Genomic DNA, 26,221 nt, shown 5'->3' with positions numbered 1-26,221 from the left:
TCTTCGACCTTTTTTATGACTGAGAGACGCCCACTCACTCACTAATAGAGTCAAATAGATAGTTTTTTTTTATCAACATGATCAATGCTGTTGTCATTCGAAACTTTTGTTGTTTGAGTTAAAAACAGTGTTATTATGGGTGATAATGGAATGGCAACCCCACCCGCGCTATCGTTATACACCGGCGGGGCACCAGTGAAGGATGATAGGTGAGGATGAAACAGGTCAGTTAGCCCATCATGATGAATTCATCACGAATTAACCATGATAGTTTCCAGGGGAAACAGCGAGTAGGTCGACTTGGTTGGGTATATTGCTAGTAATGGGATTCTCAGTCTCCATTACTAACAATCCCTTTCCCCTCTTAAAAACAGTGTTCTCTTTGATCGGTTTTCTCGCTGCGCTACGACATACTACAGACAAAATTGACGGTTTGGAATAAATGACTAGGACAGAAGACCGAAAAGAACACGGACATAATTTTGATACGATAAACTTGCCCTTTAATTTTAATACATTTTGATGACAAATTCGGACCTTCGACGGTACAAGCAGTCCATCGACCTTTCAAGTGTTGCCAATATAGTGGATTTTCCACTAAAACTGGTGGTTTCGCTCCCTATATTAGAGGCAAAAAATTACTTTAAGTGGTTGGTGGATTTTTCTAGTGGTTCAGTAGAATTCAGTTTTAAATATTGAACTACTTTTCAAAGATTCTCAAAGAGAGTGTAGATTTAAGGAACTGGCGAATTTTGCTATTACTCTTCTAATACTGCATCATTCCCATACTGATATTGAAAAACTATTTTGCAGTATGAATATTTTTAAATATGTATTCTGGTTCACTATATTACTATTTAAATATCAGTAAAAGACCGGGTCGTACTTTTGACAGCTGATTTGATTGTCTACAACATGGCCGCCTCCCTAGTGTTGCCCTCGCTTAAGCATAGCATAGATAATAACAATATAAATATACAACAAATATAATAAAAAACAAGCAGAGGGATAGAATTAAGTTAAATCTTTCAACTGCTTTATTAAGGATATGTTTTTTTTTTATACAACTTAGAATAGCAAACAAGCTGACGGCCCACCTGATGGAAAGTGGTAACCGTCGCCTATAGACATGAGTAATACCATGGACATAACAGAGTATACTGTTTCGCCCATGATAATCCCCCCATGCGTTGCCATTCCTGAGGACTCGGGTGTTATTCCTCCGTACCCAGTAAATTCACGCCATATCCCACCCTTCAAACCGAAACACAGTCATGCAAACACAACTGCTTCACGGTAGAAATACAAATGGGACAGAGGTACCCAAGCAATCGACTTTTGTACAAAGTCTCCCTCTGGTAAAATATGTTGTAATTTGGAGAGGTTGGAAGGAAAATGTTGCAGCGAATATAAAACTCCATTTAACGTTGTAAAACAAATTGGTACTAAAGAATCGTATCGATCTGAAATCGACAATGATTGACAACAAACACCAAACAACAAATAAGCCGATTGTAAAATATTTAAAAGTTTAATTGTTTTTTTATACATTGTTTTAGATTTACAATGAAAGCAAAGGCAAATGTAACTTGATTGTTAATACCTGTTTTATTTTTCAATAATAGACGAAACTAATTACTTATTATTTTTGTTTTTGTAATAGTTCAAGATTTGTTTAGTGGAAAACATAGCCATTAACATTAGGGCCGTTTTATGTTAGTGGTTTAGTGGTGAGTTTTACACTCGAATCTGGTGGAGTATTGGTACAATTGTTGGCCACACTAGTTAAAAATGGTTACATTTTTATTTGGGTAATTCTAGACATGGGTAACAAAACGATTTTTCTTGCGTCAATTCAGTAACTGAAGCGCACCCCACTGTGTCGACACATTCTAAATTACGTTGCGGCGCATAGGGTAACCATTATTGTCCTATAATATTTTTTGACATGTGCCAAAAATAAGCGACGAAAAGAATGGCTCTTCGCCGCTCTAGTTCTACTGTTACTTTATTTCACACTCATCCATATATTTTAGTACATACACTTTAAAAAACGAGTCCCAACAAGCAAATCTTGAAATCCAAAAAAAAAAAGAAATTAATTTTTTCAAGCTCATTTCACATATGATATATTTTTATATTGTTATTTTGTAGTGGTTGGAAGAGCATCAGTTTTTGGAGAGCCTAATCCAAATAATCTGTGGCACCTACGTGCCCGAGGAGATCGACCAGACCCAGGAGAAGGGTCAACAGGACGCCAGCGAGAAAGTTGAGCTCACCAACCACGAAGCTGAAGACGCCAAGCCGGAACAGAACACGACCAGTGAACGCGACAAAGGTATTATAATTTTAGTACAAGTTGGTTTTATAGGTTATTTAATATTGCGCGAATGAAAATTGGGCACTAAAAAGAATATGGTACAAGTTGTTACTATTGTTATATTGTGTTTTATTGCTATATATTTTGTGCAACTGTCCTGCGAGGGAGGGAGTACCAATATGTGCTTTGTTTTACTGAAAATGTTTACGGAAGATGGTCAGGGTAATCTCGAGTACAAGTAGCTAGGGTAGGGATGTAGTCGAAAAGGGGTGATGGTATGACATGTGACGTTAAATCCAGAGTCGACGGCCAACGGGAGCGCGACGGACGAGGTGGTGGAACGGGCGGAGTGTGCTGGGCGGGAGGCGGCGGCGGCGGCGGCGGCGGCGGCGCGGCGGCGCGAGCGCGTGCAGGCCGTGGCGTCGGCGAACGCGGCGGCGCTGCTGTGCGACCTGGTGCTGAACGGCTGCGTGGGCGAGGGCTGCAGCAGCCGCTCGCGCAGCAGCTGGGCGCTGGCGGCGCGGCTGGCGGGCGAGGCGCGCGTGCGGCTGCTGCTGCAGGGCATGTTCACGTGCCCGGCCGCCGCGGGCCGCGCCGCGCTCGTGCACGGCTGCCAGCTGCTGCTGGCGCTGCTGCACCGCGGCGCCGACCACGAGCCGCCCGGCGACGGCGCGCGGCGCGGCGTCGAGGCCGCGCTCGCGCCGCACCTGCCGCTGCTGCACCAGGCGCTGCTGCAGCCGCCACCCTCGCCACCCTCGCCACCCTCGCCGGCCTCGTCCGCCGCGACCGCCGCGCACGTCGGCCTGCCGCGCGTGCAGGCCGCCGCGCTGCTGGCGCACCTGCTGCACTCGGACGTGCCCGACGTGCACACCGCGCTCCTCACGCTCGGTCAGTACGCACACCGTGACCGCACGACACCCAGCCAGGACAGGCTACTCTCACGACGTGTGTGTTTCAACTTATATATGATATATGATAGTAGAATTACTGGATACATAACCATAATACTTCAGTTGTCAATAATAATTCAAATGAGTAATCCATCATCTTTACAATGTATTTTATTTCTGCACTTGTATCTTATGCAATAATAAATATATTTTAATTTATAGAAAAGAATGTAAAATTATTGGATTTTATAGTATAATACCTCAGTCTTCAGTAATAAGTACCAACCGAATATCCTGTGATGTTACCATTGCCCCTGCCCATATATATATATATATATATATATATATATATATATATATATAGACCATGATTATCGATACATGAGATATAATGAAGAGTGCGCCCCGTTGCAGGCACGGCGGGCGTGCTGGTGGAGATGTTCTTCTCGTTCCCGCAGAACAACTTCCTGCACGCGCAGGTGTTCGCGCTGGTGGCCAACGCGCTCGCCAACCAGCCCTACCGCCGCCGCTACCTGCACCATGTTAGTACGCAGCACACACGCACACACGCACGCACGCACGCACACGCACACGCATCCACACACACACACACGCACGCACACAGACCTACTCCCACACGCACACACGCATGGCTTACGTTTATGACATAAAATTACAAATTTAATAAACTTTATTCCTTCATTTTTCTTACTTTCCCACAAGACTGTCGAATGTCTGTCCCATTCTATTTTAGCCATGAAGCAGTTGTGCTTGCATGGATGTGTTTGATTTGAAGGGTGAGATATGGCAGTGAAATTATTGTGTTTGGAGTTATGGCACATTAGTCTTCAGGAATGGGAACATATAAAGAATACCATAAGTGTCACTACAGAGTGTAATCTGATGTTGGTCATGTTTATAGGCGTTGGTTATTATTTCCCATCAGTTTCTTTTTGTATGGCTTAGTACATCCATTTCACTTTTGGTCTTGCTACAATTCAGTTTATTACGACACACAGTGCAACACTTGTGGTCCGATTGTACCCGATTGCAAGTAATGTATTATTATTTATTTTCAGCTCTTGGTGGAATGTGATCTTCTAAATCGACTCATGGATCTGTTTGAAGACAAAGAGACTGATAATGATAAGTGAGTACTTAATTATTGTTTCATTTTATATATATATATATATATATATATATATATATATATATAAATGGAGGTATTCTGGTAGTTCATTACATAGTAGAAGGAGGGCTGTCAAGTTTGTTAGTTATTAGTTTTGTATTAGTTTTTTAAAGGATGAAAATGCAATGGTAATTAGATAGATAAACTTTTTATTTGACCCATTTATGACACACGTAAATTTACAAATGAGTTTATACAATCAAATTATTTTACACTTTTTAAAATATACAACAAAAGATAAAATATGGTATCGCCATGTGTGTCGCAGTGACCCAAATAGGCTACAGCTCAATGATAGTTTTGCTTGAAAGCAAAGCACTGATTTTCAGCTGCAGCCTGAAGTTAGGCTACACGGATGCGTGCATCAAACCCAGAGTGTAACTGCTTCTTAACTTAACTAATTCTGCTTGTGTTATCTGTAACCATATTCATTACATAGCAGCCGTTAATTGGTCATTGTTGAACATAGGCCTACCTCTATTGAAAGGGTTTTGTTAGTACTTGTCGTGCTTGGCTGGTTGCCAACGGTAGTTAAGCCTTGGTGATGTTTTAAGAGGGACGCTGCTCCATATCCTTAAGTTTCTGTTATTTGTAAATGCTAGTGAACTACTAGTTAGCGATTCTAGGTGAATGTGATGATGTGAGATCAGGAGGCTCATTCTGACGAATTTACTAATTAATCATGATGGTTTTTAAGGGAAATTTGTCAAAGTCAATCTGACTGCCAATGGGTCTAAAGCTTTATTCCTAGTCAGTTTGATCTTGACAAGTTCGGCCACTGCTATTAATTTAACGTTTGAAGTTTTATATGACTAGTGTTGTAGTGCCGGCAAAATAGTTGAGGACGTGATGTGCGTGTGTGGCGTGGTTGCAGGGAGCCGCGGGCGGTGCGCACTGCCAACACCGGCTACGCGGTGCTCGCGCTCGAGCGGATAGCGCGCGCGCTCGACGACGACCAGCAGCAGCAGCAGCAGCAGCAGCAGCAGCCGCAGCAGCAGCCGCAGCAGCAGCCGCAGCAGCGGGCCGAGGCCGAGCCGGCCGGCGTGCTGGGCGAGGCGCTGGCGGCGCGCTGGCAGTCGTTCCGCGAGCGCGTGCTGCGGCCGCTGCTGCAGCAGCGCGACACGCCGCTCGTACGTACACGCCCACCTCGGCGGCACCGCGCGCTGCGGAATTATACAGCTTAATACACTACACGTTACAGTATTGCCAAATTAATTTACAATTTCATACCATACAATGAAGTATTTTTATATACTGCATGAGGAATCCCATTCTATCTACATCTTTAACTCATGCGCTCCCCACTCCTGGTAATAGGTATCAATACATAAATCAAAATTTTCTAAATATGCATCCCCCCACCCCCCCCCCCCCCCCCCCCTCTATTTCGACACGCATTCAAATATGCGTTACGAACATTCGCAATTTTGAATACAATTAATGGTATTTTGTTGCGCTGTACTTGTTGAATAATAACAATCGTGACTGTATTATACATTCATACCAGTTTTACTAATATTTCAATTTCTGCAGTTAATTAATCCACGAACTGTGTAAAGACTCATGAGTTTTAAACTTGTCAGTCATTGCTGAATTTTAACCTTAACAAGGTCGATGTAAATAAATAATAAATTAATATAATAATAAATCTTCTGTCAAAACGACATTTCATTTTTACATTTTACAAAATAAAAATTATATAGATAGATATATGTACTACACTAATTATGAATACACATAGCAAGACACTAATTTTATACAATTTACAATACAAATAAATTTTCATATTCCAGGGCGGATACTATCCATCAGAAAATATATATGAGGTAAGAATGTACAAATATTTATTACATTATATTTTAAATACGTATTTATACAATATCCGTCTTAATTTTCCTTAAATCCGATTGCAAATAATAATTTATAAACATTATCTGTACGTATATCAGAGACTAGAAATTGTGAATGCGTCACCGACGCCATTTCGTGTTGTGTAGGTAGACAACATGGCCGACCCGCTGATGGCCGGATATGACGTGAGTGCCACGCGGAACACGCCCCGCATTTACCGCGAGATTCTCATATTGCCTTACTGCCATTATTTATAACGCCCATTTTAATTGTACTACTTTATATTTCAATTGGTTGCTCATATTCGTATATTAATTTCACTAAAGTTGTCAAAAAATTTTAATTCCTTTTGATATTTGTTTTGTAAAAAAATAGCTTAGTCACTGCAGATTATAGTCAAGTTTGCACAGTATATCAGCTGGTGAGTACTTTGATACGCCCATTAGTAAGAAACCCGAGTGATTGAGGAACGAGTCAGTCGACATCGATTGACGTACCGGCCGTAAATCGTAACTTTATATCGGCTCTTCTTAGTAAAAACTATTGATGTTAATGCCCAACAGTGGGATATAACTCCGGGTGATTTGATAGTAATACTCAATGGACAGTACATGTTAGTAAAGATATTATATTAAATAAATAAATTTTTTTTTATACAACTTAGAATGGCAGACAAGCTGACGGCCCACCTGAAAGTGGTGACCGTCGCCTATACACATGAGCAGTACCATGGACATAACAGAGTATACTGTTTCGCCCATGATACCCCCCATGCGTTGCCATTCCTGAGGACTCAGGTGTTATTCCTCTGTACCCTGTAAATTCACGCCATATTCCACCCTTCAAACCGAAACACAGCCATGCAAACACAACTGCTTCACGGTAGAAACACGAATGGGACAAAGGTACCCAAGCAATCGACTCTTGTACAAAGTCTCCCTCTGGTGAATATATAATAATAATTTATTTGTTAGAATATGGTACAACAAGATGACAGTAGTAAATTAATTCCCATTATATTCTGCTTTTACCAGCGTACTAAAATTTTTTAAAGCATATAAACTATTACAGTCGGCGCGGGCGCGTCGCAATTGTCCAGACAATTACCAATTACATTAATATAATTGAATCTCAAAATTATTATTCTTGACTATAATGTGCACTGGCTGTGTGTTGCAGCGATGTTGCATGAAGTGATACGCTTCATTGTTTCGTTCTAATTCTCTATTGACTGTACACTAATGTTTAAATGTTCAGGATCCCAAATCGATAACGGAAGTAGATTATTTTAAGCAAAATCAGCGTCTGGCATTTTATTTATACCTGGCCTTGTGCCCGCTTCTTTGTATTTTATTTATTCATTAGTACATATATGTGTACATGGCGGACTTAATGCTAAAAACATTTTCTCTCTCATTGTATGAGTGGATTTTAGAAATAGGAATGCTAACAAGAGAAATCACTTTTGGATGTTGCATCGAGTTTTTTTTTTTTTTAATTTTTGTTGAGGCTACAGTACACCTGGGTGACTATGCCAGCCTCGTAGGGAATGTTCTGAACGTTAGGTTTATTAATTTGTTAGGGACATCTTTACCCACAAGTTTATTTTTTTAATGGGTGATAATGGAATGGTAATCCCGCTTGCGCTATCGGAATACGCTGGCGGAGCACCAGTGAAGAATGATAGGTGAGGATGAAGTAGGTCAGTTGGCCCGTCGTGACGAATTCAACAAGAATTGTTCACGATGGTTTCCAGGGGGAACCACGTGGAAGTCGACCTAATAGGCCATATTGCTAGCAATGGGGCTGTCAAACTCCATTGCTAACAATCCCTTTCCCTCCTACCCACAAGTATTGTGACTGCCAGGTTGACTGAGTATTACATTAATAAAACCATTATATGATGGCATATCCCCCAGAGCAATCAAGATTAAACATATATCAGATTTAAAGTTAAACCTGAATTTTTTTTATACGACTTAGAATTGCAAACAAGCTGACGGCCCACCTGATGGAAAGTGGTAACCGTCGCCTATACACATGAGCAGTACCATGGACATAACAGTACACACACATACTGTTTCGCCCATGATACCCCCCATGCGTTGCCATTCCTGAAGACTCAGGTGTTATTCCTCTGTACCCTGTAAATTCACGCCATATCCCACCCTTCAAACCGAAATGAGAATTCAAATGCGAAACCGCTTTAATTTTTGTACAAACATCAGACGGATAAAGTTTCTAAAAAAATGTTTTAGAATCACTATTGGTTTTATTAAGAAGCCCCATATCAATATTTCTTAAATATTCCCCATGAACAAACATTGTTTAGTTATTATTTTTTTTTATATTAGTAAGTTTTCTATTAACGAGATATAGAACACAAATGGTGATACTTGTATATGTATACTTAGTTGTTTTAGCAATATCTCTCATTCTATTTAGTTCAGCCTACGTTCACCCATTATTGGGTGTAGGCTTCTTCATGATTGCACCTTCCCTGTCCGTCCTTGGCCATGTGCATCCAGCTCTTGCCCATCGCTACTACTTATATCATTGAACCCAGCGCATGGATTGTTTCCTTATATTCTTCCGGCTCATTTCTGATCTTCATTTTGCTATTTACCGGCGCCAACGTTCATCCACATGTCTGCTCATGTGGCCTGTCCATCTCCACTTTAACCTGGAAACTACTAGGGCAGTGCTTTTAAATTTCAGTGCGCTTTCGGATTTCTATGTTTGATCTCTCATCTAACTTAATACTTCTTTCTTTGTTTTTTTTTTATTACATTTTAAACGTAATTAAAACAATATTGTTGAAGTGAAAGAATACGGAGAATGTGTTGTTTTAATTTTATTCGATTTCTTTTTAAATATGATTCTTTTTCTGATTAAAATGTGATTTTATCAGTTTTCAATTGGTTATCCATGTTGGTTTCCAATATATTGTACTGCAATGTATGTATGTTTATTTATGCGCGTATTGTTTGATGTTTAGAATTGCTGTATATATGTATATGTAGTGGTCGGCTCGTAGTAGGTACGGTGAAGCGGTGTCTGTACGTGTGTGTGTTGGTTGCAGTACAACGACGTGACCGCCAGCGCCGACGACGCCATCGACAACACCGGCGCCGACCTCAACCAGGTAACAATTTACTTACAAAATCACTTACTTGTAAAAACCCAAAATGGTTTATACAACTCCAAATGAAGTGGAATTAAATTTATTTGCCAGAACGTGCGTGAACAAAATGGCAACCGGAGATTGATGGCTAATAATATGGAAGGATGTGGAACTACTGGTAGTAATAGTGGTGGTCAATCTTCGAGTGTTGCCAGTCGCATACATACTAATGGTATGGTAATAAACTGTTTCGTAATTTGTATCGGTTGTGTGGTAGATGTGCGTGGCGGGCGTGGCGGGCGTGGCGGGCGTGGCGGGCGGCGAGGAGGCCGCCGACAGCGCCGAGATCGAGTACGCGGCCGACGCGCTCGGGCTGCAGCCCGAACCCCACGTCAGTACACAATTAATTAAATAATCGTCAATGTATTTGGACAGGCACCTAGAGAATATCGTCCCGGGATCCCGAAAGACAAAGGCAATGGGCTGTTACATATGCAACTATAATAATTATATATAAACTTATTGTATAAATTAAAACAAATAATTAAAAATGATTTTTGACTGACCACAGATGCAAAAAAAAAAGTTATCAACCTTCTACCAAAAACTACCATAAATAGAACTTTTTGGTAGAAGGTTGAAATAAGAATAAGATTAAAATCTTGTATTGCAATTGATTAACGATGATACAAATATATATATATATATATATATATATTTGTGTATAGCTGCATATGTAACGCCCCGTTGCCTTTGTCACTCGGGATCCCGGGATTGTATTCTCTGTATACACCATAGACTTGTTTTAAACACGTCTAGGTATTTTATTTATCGAGTATTTTTAAAAAAGGAAGAGTTTCTTAATACAACTGTATTTCCTTCTAATAGTTTTAAAGTGTTGGTACCATTGATTTCTCTACTAATTTTGTTACAACTGATAATTTTATTTGTAGAATTAGATTTTAAATTATTCTAATGAATCAATATTTCAGTAATAATATTAGACAGTATAGTAAATATTGCATAGTGATTTTTTTTTTTTATTTTTATTTTTTATTTACATAATGTATTATGTAGACAACCGTTCACTATGGTGGATATTTCTCATACCATCCATCGTAGAGTATTAAATATTCATATACATATTCTTTTGTTTATAATATTGTATAATGATTATTGAATCGTCACTGTCAATTTCTTTAATAGTTCAACTGTTACGTACTTTTTTTTTTAATGTGTGATAATGGAATGGTTTCCCCCATTGCTAACAATATGCCCTGTCAGGTCGACCTTTACGCGGTTCCCCTGGAAACCATCGTGGTTTTTTTTTAATAGGTTATAATGGAATAATAACTCCGCCCGCGCTATCGGTATACACCGGCGGGGCACCAGTGAGAGATGATAGGTGAGGATGAAGCAGGTCAGTTAGCCCATCGTGACGAATTCAACAAGAATTGTTCACGATGGTTTCCAGGGGGAACCACGTGGAGGTCGACCTAATAGGGCATATTGCTAGTAATGGGGCTGTCAAACTCCATTGCTAACAATTTCTTTCCCCCCACTGCTACGTATTTGATTACAGGCGGAGAACGCGGAGAGCAACTTCTTAAAATTGGCCAGCCAACGCTTCGATGACGAGTAAGTTTTATTATATTAACAGGCACGTGCATTAATATTGTACTGTATTTAATGTATGTTATACATGTTATGAGGCAATGTGTAGAGAATGGATGAAAGAAGAATTACGAAAGAGATTTATCGAGCAAGAATGAATGCAGACGCCGGAAATTAAGCTAAATAGGTGAAGGTCGTTACTTAAAATATTTTTAGTAAGAAATTACGAAAATAATAATTATGAATTTTTTTTATGCAACTTAGAATGGCAAACAAGCTGACGACCCACCTGATGGAAAATGGTAACCGTCGCCTATAGACATGAGCAGTACCATGGACATAGCAGAGTATACTGTTTCACCCATGATACCCCCCATGCGTTGCCATTCCTGAGGACTCAGTTGTTATTCCTCTGTACCCTGTAAATTCACGCCATATCCCACCCTTCAAACCGAAACACAGCCATGCAAACACAACTGCTTCACGGTTGAAACACGGATGGGACAGAGAGAGAGGTACCCAAGCAATCGACTTTTGTACAAAGTCTCCCTCTGGAGATAATTCTTTCATATTGTTTAAAAAAATAGTAAAATTTTGAGGTGAAAGTTAAAATTCGGTATTTGTGGATCTAAGTATGCATGGATAATCTCACTAAACACGACGGCTATTTTAATTATTTTTTATTTAAACGATTCTTTTTTAATATTAATATCTCAGAATCTTTCTAGATTTTAAAACATGTATTGATGCCAGAATTAAAGAAAGTGGAAGTCATTTTTGTTTTATGCGGGTTTTTGGGAATACATACTTATAAGAATGGAAAGTATTTGTTAATTAATCGTATTAGACTTAATGTAAAAACTATTGAATTGTATTTTAAGTTTAAATTCTTAATGCTCATCTTAAATTTAAATGCGTAAAAACTTATTTATTAAATCTATACTTATAATAAATCTGTAGAGAGGTCAATTCTGTACATGAAATATATTTCCAAAATAACTATCAGGCGGTGATTAGTGATCGATACTGATGCCAAAAATGCAATCAGTAACATTTTTGTCTGTCTGTCTGTCTGTCTGTCTGTATGTTCGTTATAGAAACAAAAACTACTCGACGGATTTTAACGAAACTTGCTACAATTATTCTTCATACTCCTGGCCAGGTTATAGTATACTTTTCATCACGCTACGATCAATAGGAGCAGAGCAGTGAAGGGAAATGTTGGGAAAACTGGAGAAGTTACTCCATTTTTAATCTTCCGTCGCGTGTGCAGCCTTAATGGCCACTTTTTAAAATGTAAAATTGTCCACCCGTGCGACGACGGGACGGGACGGGCCGCTAGTAATTAAGAACACTAGGATAATAATTAGGTGTCAAAAATTTTACCATATTTTAAGCCTATTAAAAATAATCAGGGGAATCAGCAAAGAATAATATATTGTATGTTACAATCAACAACCGTATATGAACATCTAGTTACCATAGCGACCTAAACACAGATATATAACTACACTGATTTAAAATCACTAGACGTGCCACATACTGGAAGTGCTTCCATAACAAAGCCTCGATTTTCCATCTAAATAATGTAAGGTGTACACATATAATATATAACTTTAATATTTCGTGATTTTATGTGAAATGTTTATATGAAGAATATATGTATTACTTAATATTAATTTTACCAATTGAATTTTATTAATTATAATAGTTGCGGAATGAGCTCCCTGCCGAGGTTTTCCCAAGAGACTACAGCATGGGGTTCTTCAAAATGGGGGTAAAGAGGTTTCTTCAGGGTCGGCAACGCGCGCGTAATACCTCTGGTATTGCAGGCGTTCATAGGCTACGGTAACCACTTACCATCAGGTGGGCCGTATGCTTGTTTGCCACCTCAGTGGTATAAAAAAAAAAAAAGACATACAAGATATACTAAATTCTGTTGGTTTTATTATTTTAAAAATTAGTTAAATTTTGAATTATAGCTAATTATTAGTCTTTAATTATAAGTGTGTGTGCGTGTGTGCCGCAGCAGCATGTGGGAGGAGGGCCCGACGGAGGAGGAGTGCGCGGGCGAGGAGGAGGAGGAGGAGGAGGAGGAGGAGGCGGCGCTGGACGCGGCGGCGCGCCAGCGCATCCGCGAGGTGCTCGGCGAGCTCGCCCGTGAGTACCACGCGGCTCTATACTATACACTTGTTATTTGAATATACCTATGTACGTACGATATAATATTACTTTTTTTTTATGGTTGAAAATGGTATGGTAACCCGGCTTGCGCTAACGGGATACGCTGGCGGAGCACCAGTGAAGGGTGATAGATGAGAATGAAAACAGGCCAGTTAGCCCATCATGATGAATTCAACAAGAATTATTCACGATGGTTTCCAGGGGGAACCACGTGGAGGTCGACCTAATAGGGCCATATTGCTAGCAATGTCGAACTCCATTGCTAACAATCCCTTTCCCCCCATATTCCTATTATTGGACAATTAATTCATGTATTATTGTTGCTTGCTGAGCAAGCACTATTTTGGGTGATGTCTTTGACCATCTTATATGACATATATAATAACTTCTCGATCTTTCCGTTTCTATTTTGCTCTCCTAGTATGTTTTTTTTTTTTAAATCGTCACTTTTTATAAAATGGTGTCATTTATTTCCTATTGCAATTAATACATGTGTAGGATTTTATTTAATGTGTGTAGATGTAATTTAATTTGAATTTATGACTACATTTTGAAAGTAGTGGGATGAAATTGGTTCTGTGATGTCCGTTTTATTAATTGTTATCGATGTTGGTTTCATGAAACTAAGACTTTTTTTATTGATGTTTTTTTGTTTTTATATTTCAATTTATTTATTTATTTAAGGCAAACAAACAGCAAAAACAATACATAATTATATACTTAAATAGTAATTTGGCAGCCACAAAAATTTGCACAAATAAAATACAAGTAAATGAAACACAAAATTAGACAATACTAAATTGATTTGATTTTAAACTTTTAAATTACTTTTATTGTGTAGTGTAGGGCATTTATTAATTATGCTTGAAATGGGAGACGGAGGAAAGTACAGATTTTACTTCAAATATTTTTTATTTCATTAGCATAAAAGGGAGAGACTCTTATCCATACGTCATTAGATATTACCAGAGGGAGACTTTGTACAAAAGTCGATTGCTTGGGTACCTCTGTCCCATTCGTGTTTCAACCGTAAAGTGTTTGCATGGCTGTGTTTCGGTTTGAAGGGTGGGATATGGCGTGAATTTACAGGGTACAGAGGAATAACACCTGAGTCCTCAGGAATGGCAACGCATGGGGGGTATCGTGGGCGAAACAGTATACTCTGCTATGTCTATAGTACTGCTCATGTCTATAGGCGACGGTAACCACTTTTCATCAGGTGGGCCGTCAGCTTGTTTGTCATTCTAAGTTGTATAAAAAAAATTTGAATGAAGTACATGGGGAGACTGAGGAGAGGGGGGGATGTTTAGTTTTACATTTGTCGTGTTTGGATGCGCGGAGCTGGTGGTGCGTCGTATATAAGCCTCGTGTCGGTTGTGGCAGCGTGGGAGGGCGGCGAGGAGGCAGTGGCGGCGGCGGGCGGCGGCGGCGGCAGCGGCGGCGGCGGCTGGGCGCAGTTCGAGGCGTTCGCGGCGCCCGCGCCCTTCGACGCCTTCTGGCCATCCGCGCACAGCGCAGGTACGCCACATACTACTTGACTAGTCACCCCCCTCGTTTCTTCTATATACTCACACAGATAGACTGGTTTATTTGCCAGAACATTGTTTGTACACATATTGATTTATTGTGAAGTACAAATGTTCGCCTTATAGTCCAAAGCATGCAAAATATTTACTGGTTAGATACAAGTCATCGTACTTAACATTAGATCAATTATTAATTCGATTAATAATAATAAAATCATAATAGTATGTGTAGACGACGCACTATGATTTAGTTTTGTATTATTTGTACTTTTTTACACCTATTTTTGTATACCTATATAAATGTACCCACTTATAGTTTTATTATTAATACAGTCCATTGTAAATAAAAATTAAAAGTACTGAGGGCACGCACTATACTTATAAATATAGAATTACCTTTTTCCTTGATTTAGTGCGTGCTCTGACAGTGCTTAGGCAACATCTAAGAAAATTGTTTTTTTTTATTTCGCATCCTTTATAGTATGTTAAAAAATCAATCAATAATGATACATTTTGATTCAGTTCAATGTCAGTGCTATTTAATGATAAAATACAAATTATGTCATTCTGTAAATAATATAACAATACTTACTCATAAAATGTATCTTGACGTATTATTTAATAATAGTACATTACTGCAGCGACCAGCAATTGAGGCATTGATGGACGAACGTACAAATATGGGCCGAGGCGTAGCCGAGTTCCTTTGTTTTTTTTTTTCAATAAACAGCTTTCTATTTGCATACCAGTTCGAAATTTAAATAAAACATTTTATTAGTTGCCTCCTTGGTAGCCATGTTTCGAAGTAAAAAGTCATTCCATTTTTAAATTACAGGACAGGTATGAGTTTACATAGTAATTTATCTGGCTGTAAAACACGACAGATATGAATTTTCATACAACTTTTGCCGGTCGCTGCCCGCATGTATCTGACCAGTACGGCAAATTTGATTTATCTCGAAGAAGATTGTCTAAATAATGCTCACATTTCAAAACATATTTGAGAAAATAAAATTAGTTATGCCTTAAAAGGATGCAGAAGTTATATCAGTCAGTAAATAAGTCAGTAAAACTTGACCGATCACTACGAATTTTGATATTAACTATGAGAGATAGGGAAAAACAGGCTACTTTTTTTTTCCTTTATCCTTGTCAACAAACATGGCCCGGTCATGGAGACAAAGTCGCGGGTAAAAGCGCCATTCCACTTTGGGTTTGTTGGAAGAAAACTCTACTAGAGTTAAGCTCGCCTTTGTATATTTGTTTACCTCTGTCATATTCTTAAAACTAGTGTGTACAATTAAGAATTAAATAAATAAATAAAAACATTTTTTTTTTAATAAATACAGCAGTAGGTCGACGACTGATCATTATTGATTCTTCGAGCTGTGACCAGCTTTAGTGTCACTTCAGCTTGCTTATTCTTCGGGCTATGTCGGCCACTTTGGTTCTTCAGCGAATGTACTCATTTCGGATTGTATGAAACAAAGAAACTCCGCGCATAGCCGTAGCTCGCTAAGTAGCTTAAAGCTTTTGCACATACACAACCGTGTTTCAATTCCATAGGTTTTTTTTTTAATGGACTATAGTGGAATGGTATGGATGATACTCCGCCTGCGCTAACGGTATACACCGGCGGGGCACCACTGGCAGAACATAGGTGAAAATAAAAAGGCAGAACAGTTAACCCATCGTGACGAATTCAACGATAAATTAGTCACGATAGTTTCTAGGGGGAACCGCGTGGAGGTCGACCTGATAGGGTATATTGATAACGATGCCGACTAATGGGGAGTAATAGGGAGGCCATTACTAACCCCTTTCCCCCCAATTCCGTAGGTTATCACAGTGCAAACTGGTGTTTCAAACTTTGAGGTATTTTTAATGAGAACATGTGAGTAAACGTTAAGCATTATTTTAACAATGTTGTCAATAAATGTTTTCTTTCTTTCTTTCTTTCTTTCAATAAATTACAGACGAGTGTTCGCAAGACAACGTAGAGGCCAGTATGCACAGACTGCAGCTCGACGAACCGCTCCAGAAGCCGCTGGACGAGGCGAGCACGGCGGAGCTGGCCAACAACCTGCTGACCGCCATGAGCGGCATGTCGCCCGACGTCGTCGCCAACATCGTCAACGCCAACACCACCGCCGTGGACGCGTTCACCATCGCTGACCCGCCCACCACCGCCGCCGCCGACACCGTTGACGACAACGCCCCGGCCGAAGCTCCCAGTGTGGACGCCGTGCACAACTCAGCCAGCGAGCCCGCCGTGGGCACCGAGTCCAGCGTGGCGGGCGCAGACGACGCCAGCAGCGCGAGGTGATGGCCGCCGCAGGTGGGTAGCGGGCCGCCGTTCCGACCGGGCCGGTCGCGGCAGGCGGCCGGCGCCGACTGTTGACCGGCGGGCGAACTGTTTTGTACTCCCCCTTGTATTAGCTAATAGTAGCCCGATGAAATGTTTTGTATATTGAAGCGTACGACCGACGGATATGTAGACGGATATGTCATATTCTAGTTTATTGCTAAGAAAGTAATGTACTAACGCTTCGTATTGTTTAACTTAGCCATCCATCGAAACACCCCCCGCTCTGTGATTAATCAATGTTCGAATCATCATCATTAATAGTCATTAAAAGTATATCTAAATAACGTGTGTCGTGTTGTGGCAATGACTGAGTACGATTTCTTAGCAATAAATATAATTCAGTTGCTGTGATGTATTTAATTATACTTACGATGGAACGTTGCCTAGTACCGACCTGCCGACGGTACCGACTGTCCCCCGCACGGCAGCGGCGCACACTAGTACTGTCGACGTATGATACCGTACTGTCTGTGTTATTACATAAATAAACTTACAGCTCGTACATGGATAGCAGGGCGTCGGCCATGATTTTAACTGGTGATCTCACCTTTATTACTTTAATAAAGATATTTTGTGTAATTGAATGAATAATAAGATATATTTTTTAATGGAAAGCCTTAAAAAGCAGAATAATAAATAATACATTATAATTGGTTATTTGGTTAGATTTATTATGTTTTCCGCTACCATAGTATGTGTATATAGTATGCGTGCGACTGGCAACACTCAAAGATGGACTACTATTATTATTACCAGAAGTTCTACAACCTTCCATATTAGCCATCAATCTTCGATTGTCATTTCGTCTACGCACGTTTTGTTACGTGTTTCACCACTAAATGAGGCATTTCAGGCTATATATTTTATAATAGATCGCTGCTCGGTTCGATGTCCAAACAAGAGTAGCAGTTTGGATGTTGCAAAACATACTTGGACGAAATGGCAGTCGGAATGTTGTAAAATTTATGATAATAATAATAGTAGTCAATCTTTGGGTGTTGCCAGTCTCACACGTACTAATTGTAGCGGAATTGAACAAAATAATTCTAATGAAATAAATCAGTCAATGGACATACGTAAATATAAAATTTAGTTCAAAAATAAAATATTAAATTGTTATACTAGTAATGTATTCACTTTTATTCTGAAATCCTTTTCTTTTATTTAGTAACAATTTAAAAAATGAACTATTATTACAGTTTACCATTTGAAACGATCGCTTCCCTGTTGTCACAAGTGCTGGTGTGTTCCCTTGACGTGCGCGACGCTACAGTTCCACAGTTTTATTCGTCGGCAGTGACGTCACCCCTCAACTCCTCTTATCTATTACATGCACAAAGATGTGATCCAAATGTATTTATGTAAATGTTAACATACTGGATATATGGGAGAAGTTTATAATAGACTGTGTCTGTGAATGAAGCTACATTAATCATAAAACAAATGTAATTGTCTTAATATACGATAATCTGCATCATGGATTGTAAGCTGCATAGTATGCAGTGCAGTAAGTCCGCTTGAATCATTTAATTAAAATGCATACTGTACATTGTGTCATCATTATATATATATACGTACACATTTATAACTGTATAAGTTCATTTCATCGCGTAGATAAAGAAGTCTGATGAAACCAATGCGGTCCAATACTTTGCTACGGCTCCTTTACAGTTTGGGTTCTTATACAAAATGAATTAAGTGTTTGTTGTCACGCGGGCAAAGATTCCGGTTTGGAATATGTACAAAATGTAATATACAATTTATTTAGCCAATTCAATCGAGCTTTACTTTCCTATAGTGTCAGCTGCGGCCGGCGGGCGCGCTCAGCTTTCAGTTACTGCTATCTTAGTTTGAAGTCCCAAAACATTGTCAAGTCTCCAAAGACCATATTGCCCCAAATCTCATTTTGCCCTCACAACATATTTTCCCATATATTCCATTGCGCCCACATATCTCATTGTGCCCCCATATTCTATTGTGCCCCCCATATTCCATTGCGTTCGCATATCTCATTGTGCCCCTATATCCTATTGTGCCCCCCATATTCCATTGCGTTCGCATATCTCATTGTGCCCCCATATCCTATTGTGCCCCCCATATTCCATTGCGTTCGCATATTTCATTGTGCTCCCCATATCCCATTGTGTCCCTATATCCCATTGTACGCCCATGTTCTATTGCGCCCGCATATCTCATTGCGCCCGTATATCTCACTTTGCCCCCATATCTTATTGTGCCCTCATATACCATTGTGCCTCCATATCTCATTGTGCCCTCATATCTCATTGTGCCCCCATATGTCATTGTGCCCCATACCCCATTGTGCCCTCAAATGGCGGCGCGGCGCCGCGTGCGGTGTGCCCGCCGGCCGCGGCCGCTACGGCCGGTACAGGCGGCGGCCGGGCCTGGTGTCTGTGGACGAGACCAGCGCATGGTATGGTACAGCGCGTGCGTGATGTTACGTTGTAAGCCCCAAGTGCCTGGCCGGTGCGGCGGCGCGCTCCATCCCTCGTCACGTTGTCGCTTCACTGCCTCGTGCAATATTGGTCTCAGTGTTCGTATCTCGTCTTGTATAATATAATATAATATAATATAATATATAGTTATATAGCGTTAATGCAATGCATACTGTATGCATACTGTGATGTTATGAGCGACGCGCGTCTGATTACCTACGTAACTGTAGAGTGCGGCTCGCGCGTCCGGCGTCCGGCGTCCGGCGTCCGGCGTCCGGCGTCCGGCGGACGGCGGACGCGAGGCGACATCTTAGCATTTCTATTTTATTATCTGTAGATATTGTAATATTAGTATTGTATAGATTGTCACTGTCACGGTGAACGGAGAACAATCACAGCATATTGGAGTCGGTTCTAAAGTACCTCTATTTATTTATTTCTCTAAACCTGTATTTATTGTGTTTGTAAATTATTGTTTTATGGCCAATCGAAGAATAAATTTATAATAATTTCGACTTAATTCTATTAGAAATGTAGTTCAAATTGCTCTTTTTAATAAAGATTTCTCAAATTGAAATTATAATTTTAGACATAGAGAAATAGCGCTTCAGCATCGACTTAATAAACTAGTTTTTATTCGACACTATATAGCGTAGTAACTCGAAGGTTACCTACTGCAGTGTTAGATCCGTTCACCATATTCTCACGGCCAAATTCGGGCACAAACCATTCGAAGATGAATTTCCAAACGGCATATTGTTATAACAGTAGTTAAGTATTAAAGCAATTATTTGTAGTTTATAAACAATTTGTATTATTGTATCGCGTGTCAAAACCGAGAGACGTGAGTCGTTCCACCGTTCGATGTAATGCGTCTGTTTATTCCTCACGTCGTACAACTAGCAGGTCGCTGCGGCTCTTGTACTGTTTTAATGCCATTCGTTGCTTTTGACTTATGATACTTGAATTACAAACAAGACATGGCATATCCTTATGGTTTTATTAAATACTGACATTGTCCATACTTTTTGTTAGATTTTCCTAAAACTGTTTTTCGATTAAAGATAGATAGATACTCTTTATTGTTTCCTCCAAAAGATTACAATAGTAAACTTATTATAAATACAAATAATTACAAGAAATAATCACAATGAGAAATCAATAGGCGACCTTATCGTTAAGAGCGATCTTTAAAGGCTAATATATATGTTTTAGTGTTTTGTTTTGTTAGAAAGAGACAACGAATATGGCTTTGTAGCGACGCTTCGTCTCCTGGCCTCGCATCTTGTACACGTACACAGTGTCGACAACACGACTCGTATTTTAGTTAATACATTTTATTGTTAAAAGTTTTGTAAACACACTTTATATTTTAATGTAATAACCACCGATTTAACTTACTTGTATAATTAGAATGAAAAAGCTCAACTAGTTTGGGAATCAATTCGTGGTCATTAGTGATGAGCGACTGTGACGCGAGCACGTAATACTAAAACGCGAGTAAAACTGGTAGTTACTACATTAAAATCAATACAATGGTTTATTTTTATAATTGCTAAACATGTCCTGCTCCAGTCCGAGAAGGCATGCGCCGTGCCTTCCGTTGTCCGTTCTCAGTGACCAGACAGATCCATATTGCGTTTGGTAGTTAGCATTCGAGCCGCGACCTCGCAGTGTTGCCATAACTATAACGTTGTTCAGTGTGGAGTGACGTATAACAATTTGGAACGTGTTCAATTCACATTTCAATTCAATAGTGTTGCTATATTACTATAATGGCGGTCGTATACAGGGCCGGCGCGGCTGCAAGCTTAACCTAGCGTAGCCTTACTCTCGTACGTAACAAAGATGGCGCCGTGGTCGCGTGGCGGCGCGCGGCCGACCACGCACTTTCTGTTTTCAATATCAAATAGTCATATCGATTCGAGGAATATTAATATAATTATATCAAGTAACATATCGGTAGTTGGAAACGGAACGCGGCGGCCGCGCGTGGCCGTGCGAGCTCGCGCGTCCGGCTCGGTTAGCGGCCATCTTTAAACGCTTCCAATGCGTTTGTTAGTTTTGTTTTATTTCTAACTGTGACTGATCTCCCTTGTGATGCTTGTTTAACCAGTGCTGTGTGCATAATATTAATAATTTACTTTGTGCGACTGGCGAGCCAGTTCGCCGCGCAGTGTTGCCGTATAAAATAATACAATCGATGTGGCAGAGTTTATTTCGTTCGACGAGTGAATAGTATTCGCGTAGTTAACTCGTAATTATTGTTAGATATCATATTTTTTTATTGACATGTTCAAAATCGAATTCATCTTTAGTTTTCATTGTTCGTGTTTTACGTTGACGTGCTCCTAGACACCATGCACGATTGTATAATGTATTCGTATGTTTAAATCGGCACTATAGTGAGTTAATACCGTCTCGCTCTGGAATCGCTGTTCATACGCGTAACAGTGGCCTAAATGTTGTCGTAATATATTTCTGTGATTGTAACCAATGGGATATGAGAATAGGGTATACAGAACGTGGATGGGAGTGCTCTAGTGGGCTTTCCTCTCCGTACGCGGCCCGGACGTCTCTGAGACGTCGCCGTCGCTGGCAAGTGGCGCGTGCGCAGTTGACGTCCGCGGTCACTTTGCATTAGGGGCTCCGCCCCCGTCGTCGCTTATTATTTTTCTAGTAGTCGCCAGTAAATTAGTCGTAAGTACATCGGCAGACATTTACATTTGAACGCGCCCTAAACATATTGTGAATTCATATCGTATTCGTTTGAATGTTAGGCAAATTTTGTAATGAATAATAAATATTACGAGCCATTCCAGTCGAGATCGTGGTTCATAATCAATTGGTTGGATTTTATACATTTTTTTTTAATTTACTTTATAGAAATTGTATTATAATGTAAGTGTATGTGATTACAATATATGGTAAGGAGTGTGATGCGGCGGGCGGGGCGAGCCGCGCGGCCGCGCTAGTGTCGGCGCGGCGCCGCCCGACTGGTGCTAACTATAAGTTCCGTGCGCAGCGCTGCAGCTCGCCAACTCTGTACGCGTAACAAGTACTGGAATTGCCCGCCGCCCGCCGCCCGCCGCCGGAACCGTCGCATGTGTTATTGAGTTTATTGAACTCCTATCTATATACCTCAGTTATTAATACATACGTGGCTGCAGCGGCGGGGCGGGGCGGCGGGCATTCTCGAGTCCCAGTTGTTTGTATACCTAGTGTCCTATGGCGCTGCCGGCTGGGCCGTTTTCCATTGTACATTAGCATATTCATAATCAATTGCTTCGTACCGTCGGAGCAAGTGGAAACTAGTTTATTGTAGTCGAACAAAGAGGAAGGTACATCAAGATTATCTCAAGGCTACATTCCAGAGTTGTCCACTTGCGCCGTCGATATTTGACATGCTACTTCCAGTGGGTAGTTTTACTATGTTGTTCAGTATTATCGGCACATGTGCAGCCCAGCCGGCAGATGGCGCGCCGGCCGGTTTAGGAAGACAGCATAGATACATTGTCAATTTACAAGCGACACTTGTGCGTCGATCGTCTCCCTAAACCATATGTCGGCGTGTGACGCGGTGGTATTTGAAATATTAGTGCAATTAGTCGTCGAAATTATTCTCTGTATTACTGTAATGTGATTTGATGACTAGAACATTATATATATATATATATATATATATATATATATATATATATATATATATATATATATATATATATATATATATATATATATATATACATATAATAACAGTGTCTTTGTATGGCTACGTACAATGTGACGTCGTCCGCGCGCACACAGCGGCTAATTTGGACTCAGTGAATCGTAAAGGCCCCTATGATGATCGGACAAGCGTAACAACGAAATCATTAGAACAAATGCATCACCGACCTGGATATGTCAACTATCCAGAGAACGGTGTGATATCCCTTCATTACCTGCACAGAACTTTCCCATAGACTGTCGAAGGAATTGTCCTAAGCTACTTGTTTCCATTGGCACATTACTTTTTGACTTACGCAAAAAAAGAGATAAAAAAAAATACATATACGAAAAAAGGCAAATACATAAAAGAATTGGCGAATTTCCCTTTCGTGCGTGTGTTGCCATAGCAACACAAAATGGTCACAACTCAGTTTATTGTTTTGTCTTCAAAAGAGTAAAACTGTTATTCTGTTGTGGCCAAAAGCGAAATATTCATTAGTGTTGGTTTAAAAACACTCTCTAATGATAGATCTCTCCGTGTCTCTCTTTCCCCCCTGACCTGGCCTGGTCCGCTGCGGTGCAGCGGTTGTGTGCGCGCGGGCGGCGGCGGCGCTTCCAACGACTACTATGTACAACATGATTTTGTGATATCATATTTGGATTTCGACCTTCAGCTAAGTGCGACCGTCCTCAATGTTGTTACTTTTCTATGTACATATTGCATCTATGTTTAGTGCTTAGATTATATAGATAGAGTGTCTCCATACAAGTGCTTCATCAAAAACAGCTCAATTTCTATATCCGTGTGTGCGTGATAGGGTTGCCATAATGTACATTTACTACTCGGTGTATGGGAGAAAATATATTGTAAGGTAAAATTAAAAAATAAAAATAATACAACGTCTTTATGAGTATATTTGAAAGAACAATATAAACAGTTTTTAATGATTCGCAATGATTTTTCACTTTGCTAATTAATTTTATTTATATCCAACAATAGATTTAAAGATTTTTTCGTTTTAAAATCATTGAAAATGGCCGCTATTTCAAATAATACATGCCTATTAATTTGTAAACAATGCGAACATGGATGTATTTATGTAATATCAGAAGATATAGCTCCGAATTCAAATTATTTTTTTTTATTCGATCTGGGAAATTTATAATCTAACTAGTTGCAACATTGAAAAAGAAAATGGCGCGTTCTATTTTTATTTAAAAAATATAAGTGTCAAATTGTGCCAGCTAAATGTCAACTTAGCTGACTAGACATTGACACATTTTGACACTAGATGCTCTATCTATAATAATGTAAGTTTTAGTGTTAGAGCGGCCTCTCCCGGGCCGGCGTGAAAAGATAGTTGGCCGAAACATCTGGTTACTCACGTGCGCTCTAATGTTAGTGGATCATTTGAACGAGGCATCCACCAGCGCGTATTATGTTATTGTTTCATACCGATGCAAGATGCGGCTGATATCTCACATAATTGATATAGGAACAAGTCCGGTGGCTTGGGCAGCCGAGAGACCATCATGTCTTCCCATACTTTAAATACAACATTCGGCATAGACCAAAAAATGGTCTAAAATCGAATTACAACGCACATTTTTCAATGGGAAATGTTGTCTATGGACAAAATGCTGATCGTCTGTGCAGGTCATTATTGTCTGCGGCTATTATTACGTTACGCAGAGCAGCTACAGGGCATGGTCCAATGGCCAGTGAGGTATCAGCGGCGCATCGCGAAATATCGGAAAGTATTTTACTTATTTCGACATAATGTATTTTAGTTAAGGCCCGGTTTTTAACTTATGACCTCGTGTAAATTGTTGACACACGTATTGTGTATGTTTTTGTGCGAAGACGTGACTACAGCGCCGTAACTCGACAAAGGTAACAACCAAAATATATTTTGTACCAATTAAGTGGCACACGATCGCACCAAACAAGCGACCGAGCTGCTGCGGATGAAATTTGGTGGGGCCGTGGTCACGTCTTACAATAGTGCGATCAATTTTGTATTATAAGTCCTCCCACTGGATCTTCAATGAGTTAGTTCACACAACTCTGTACTGTGTTATTATTTGTATAAGGTATAAAATAAACGTGTCACTGTGATGCGATGCGAGCGGTGTGCGCCGGATAGTGGCGTACTGTTGTAAAATCAGTGACTCGTTTACTTTGTAACATTATGTTTGTGTAAATAGGTATGTAGCATGCATACTACAATTGGGAGCTGACGCGGGCGCATAATGCTCGCGTGTCAGTGTTTAAACGAGAACTGTGCCTTCCGGGCGCTAGAGGGCGCGGTGATCCACACCCTTCCCTTGTCCTATCGATGTATTTGTGTTCGGCGACCTCCACACCCTTTCCATATGAGTCCAGGAGCCATCAGTAATAATTGAAGGAAGATTAATTATAAATATTGAGCAAATAATAGAACTATTTGTTTCCTATATGTAACTTCTATGTTTTACGTTATTTGATTATATTAAAATTAGCTAAACAATGGGGTCGATTCTAAGCTGCCGTGTCTGTAACCTATCTCTGAAATTATAACTTCATTTTGGTATCAGAGCGAAAACTTTATTGTAACGACTAATTTGAACTAAATTTCCAAATAATTTAAGTCAAAGTTACTATAAATTTAGTTTCCGATGCTCCATAAAACAATAATTTCGCACAATTATCAAATTAAAATAATAAGAAATGGCTTCTCAGAGTCGACTCCAATGTATTTTTATAAATAAGTAAATTGAATCACTAAATACAACGACATTTTTAGTAATATTTCATTTATAATATGAGAGGTGGCGCCTGAACTCTACGGACATGTTACGACTCCTCGTCCCCCTCCTACCCCTCCCCTCACCCCTCCCGCCGCGAGCCGCCCCGACACGCCCGAGACATAATAAATGCTCGTAATTGTATTCTATTGTATTTATATTATCATAGTTAAAAGTTTTATTAAAAAAGTTGCTCAATAA

The 26,221-nt window shown here is 39.9% G+C and overlaps 1 protein-coding gene across 4 annotated transcripts in view; it reads left to right on the top strand.

Annotated features, from left to right (window-relative positions):
- Positions 1-26,221, top strand: part of LOC113512768 (serine/threonine-protein phosphatase 6 regulatory subunit 2-like) — a 31,263-nt gene extending 5,042 nt beyond the window's left edge. Inside the window, exons 5-18 of one of the 4 annotated variants that reach the window (XM_052898903.1) lie at positions 2,155-2,338; positions 2,621-3,208; positions 3,625-3,752; positions 4,290-4,360; positions 5,274-5,529; positions 6,193-6,225; positions 6,397-6,435; positions 9,333-9,395; positions 9,652-9,765; positions 10,957-11,012; positions 13,018-13,148; positions 14,556-14,690; positions 16,675-17,036; positions 18,266-26,221. In XM_052898903.1, the coding sequence (XP_052754863.1) occupies positions 2,155-2,338; positions 2,621-3,208; positions 3,625-3,752; positions 4,290-4,360; positions 5,274-5,529; positions 6,193-6,225; positions 6,397-6,435; positions 9,333-9,395; positions 9,652-9,765; positions 10,957-11,012; positions 13,018-13,148; positions 14,556-14,690; positions 16,675-17,024 (2,148 nt within the window). In that variant the 3' untranslated portion in view covers positions 17,025-17,036; positions 18,266-26,221. Of the gene's footprint in view, positions 1-2,154; positions 2,339-2,620; positions 3,209-3,624; positions 3,753-4,289; positions 4,361-5,273; positions 5,530-6,192; positions 6,226-6,396; positions 6,436-9,332; positions 9,396-9,651; positions 9,766-10,956; positions 11,013-13,017; positions 13,149-14,555; positions 14,691-16,674 lie in introns of all 4 variants that reach the window. The other 3 variants (XM_052898904.1, XM_052898902.1, XM_052898905.1) reach the window with 3 other exon arrangements.

The sequence above is a fragment of the Galleria mellonella genome, unplaced genomic scaffold, assembly GCF_026898425.1.
Source record: "Galleria mellonella isolate WM207_F2 unplaced genomic scaffold, CSIRO_AGI_GalMel_v1 utg54, whole genome shotgun sequence".
Taxonomy (NCBI): domain Eukaryota; kingdom Metazoa; phylum Arthropoda; class Insecta; order Lepidoptera; family Pyralidae; genus Galleria; species Galleria mellonella.
This window is presented reverse-complemented; position numbering and strand designations above follow the sequence as displayed.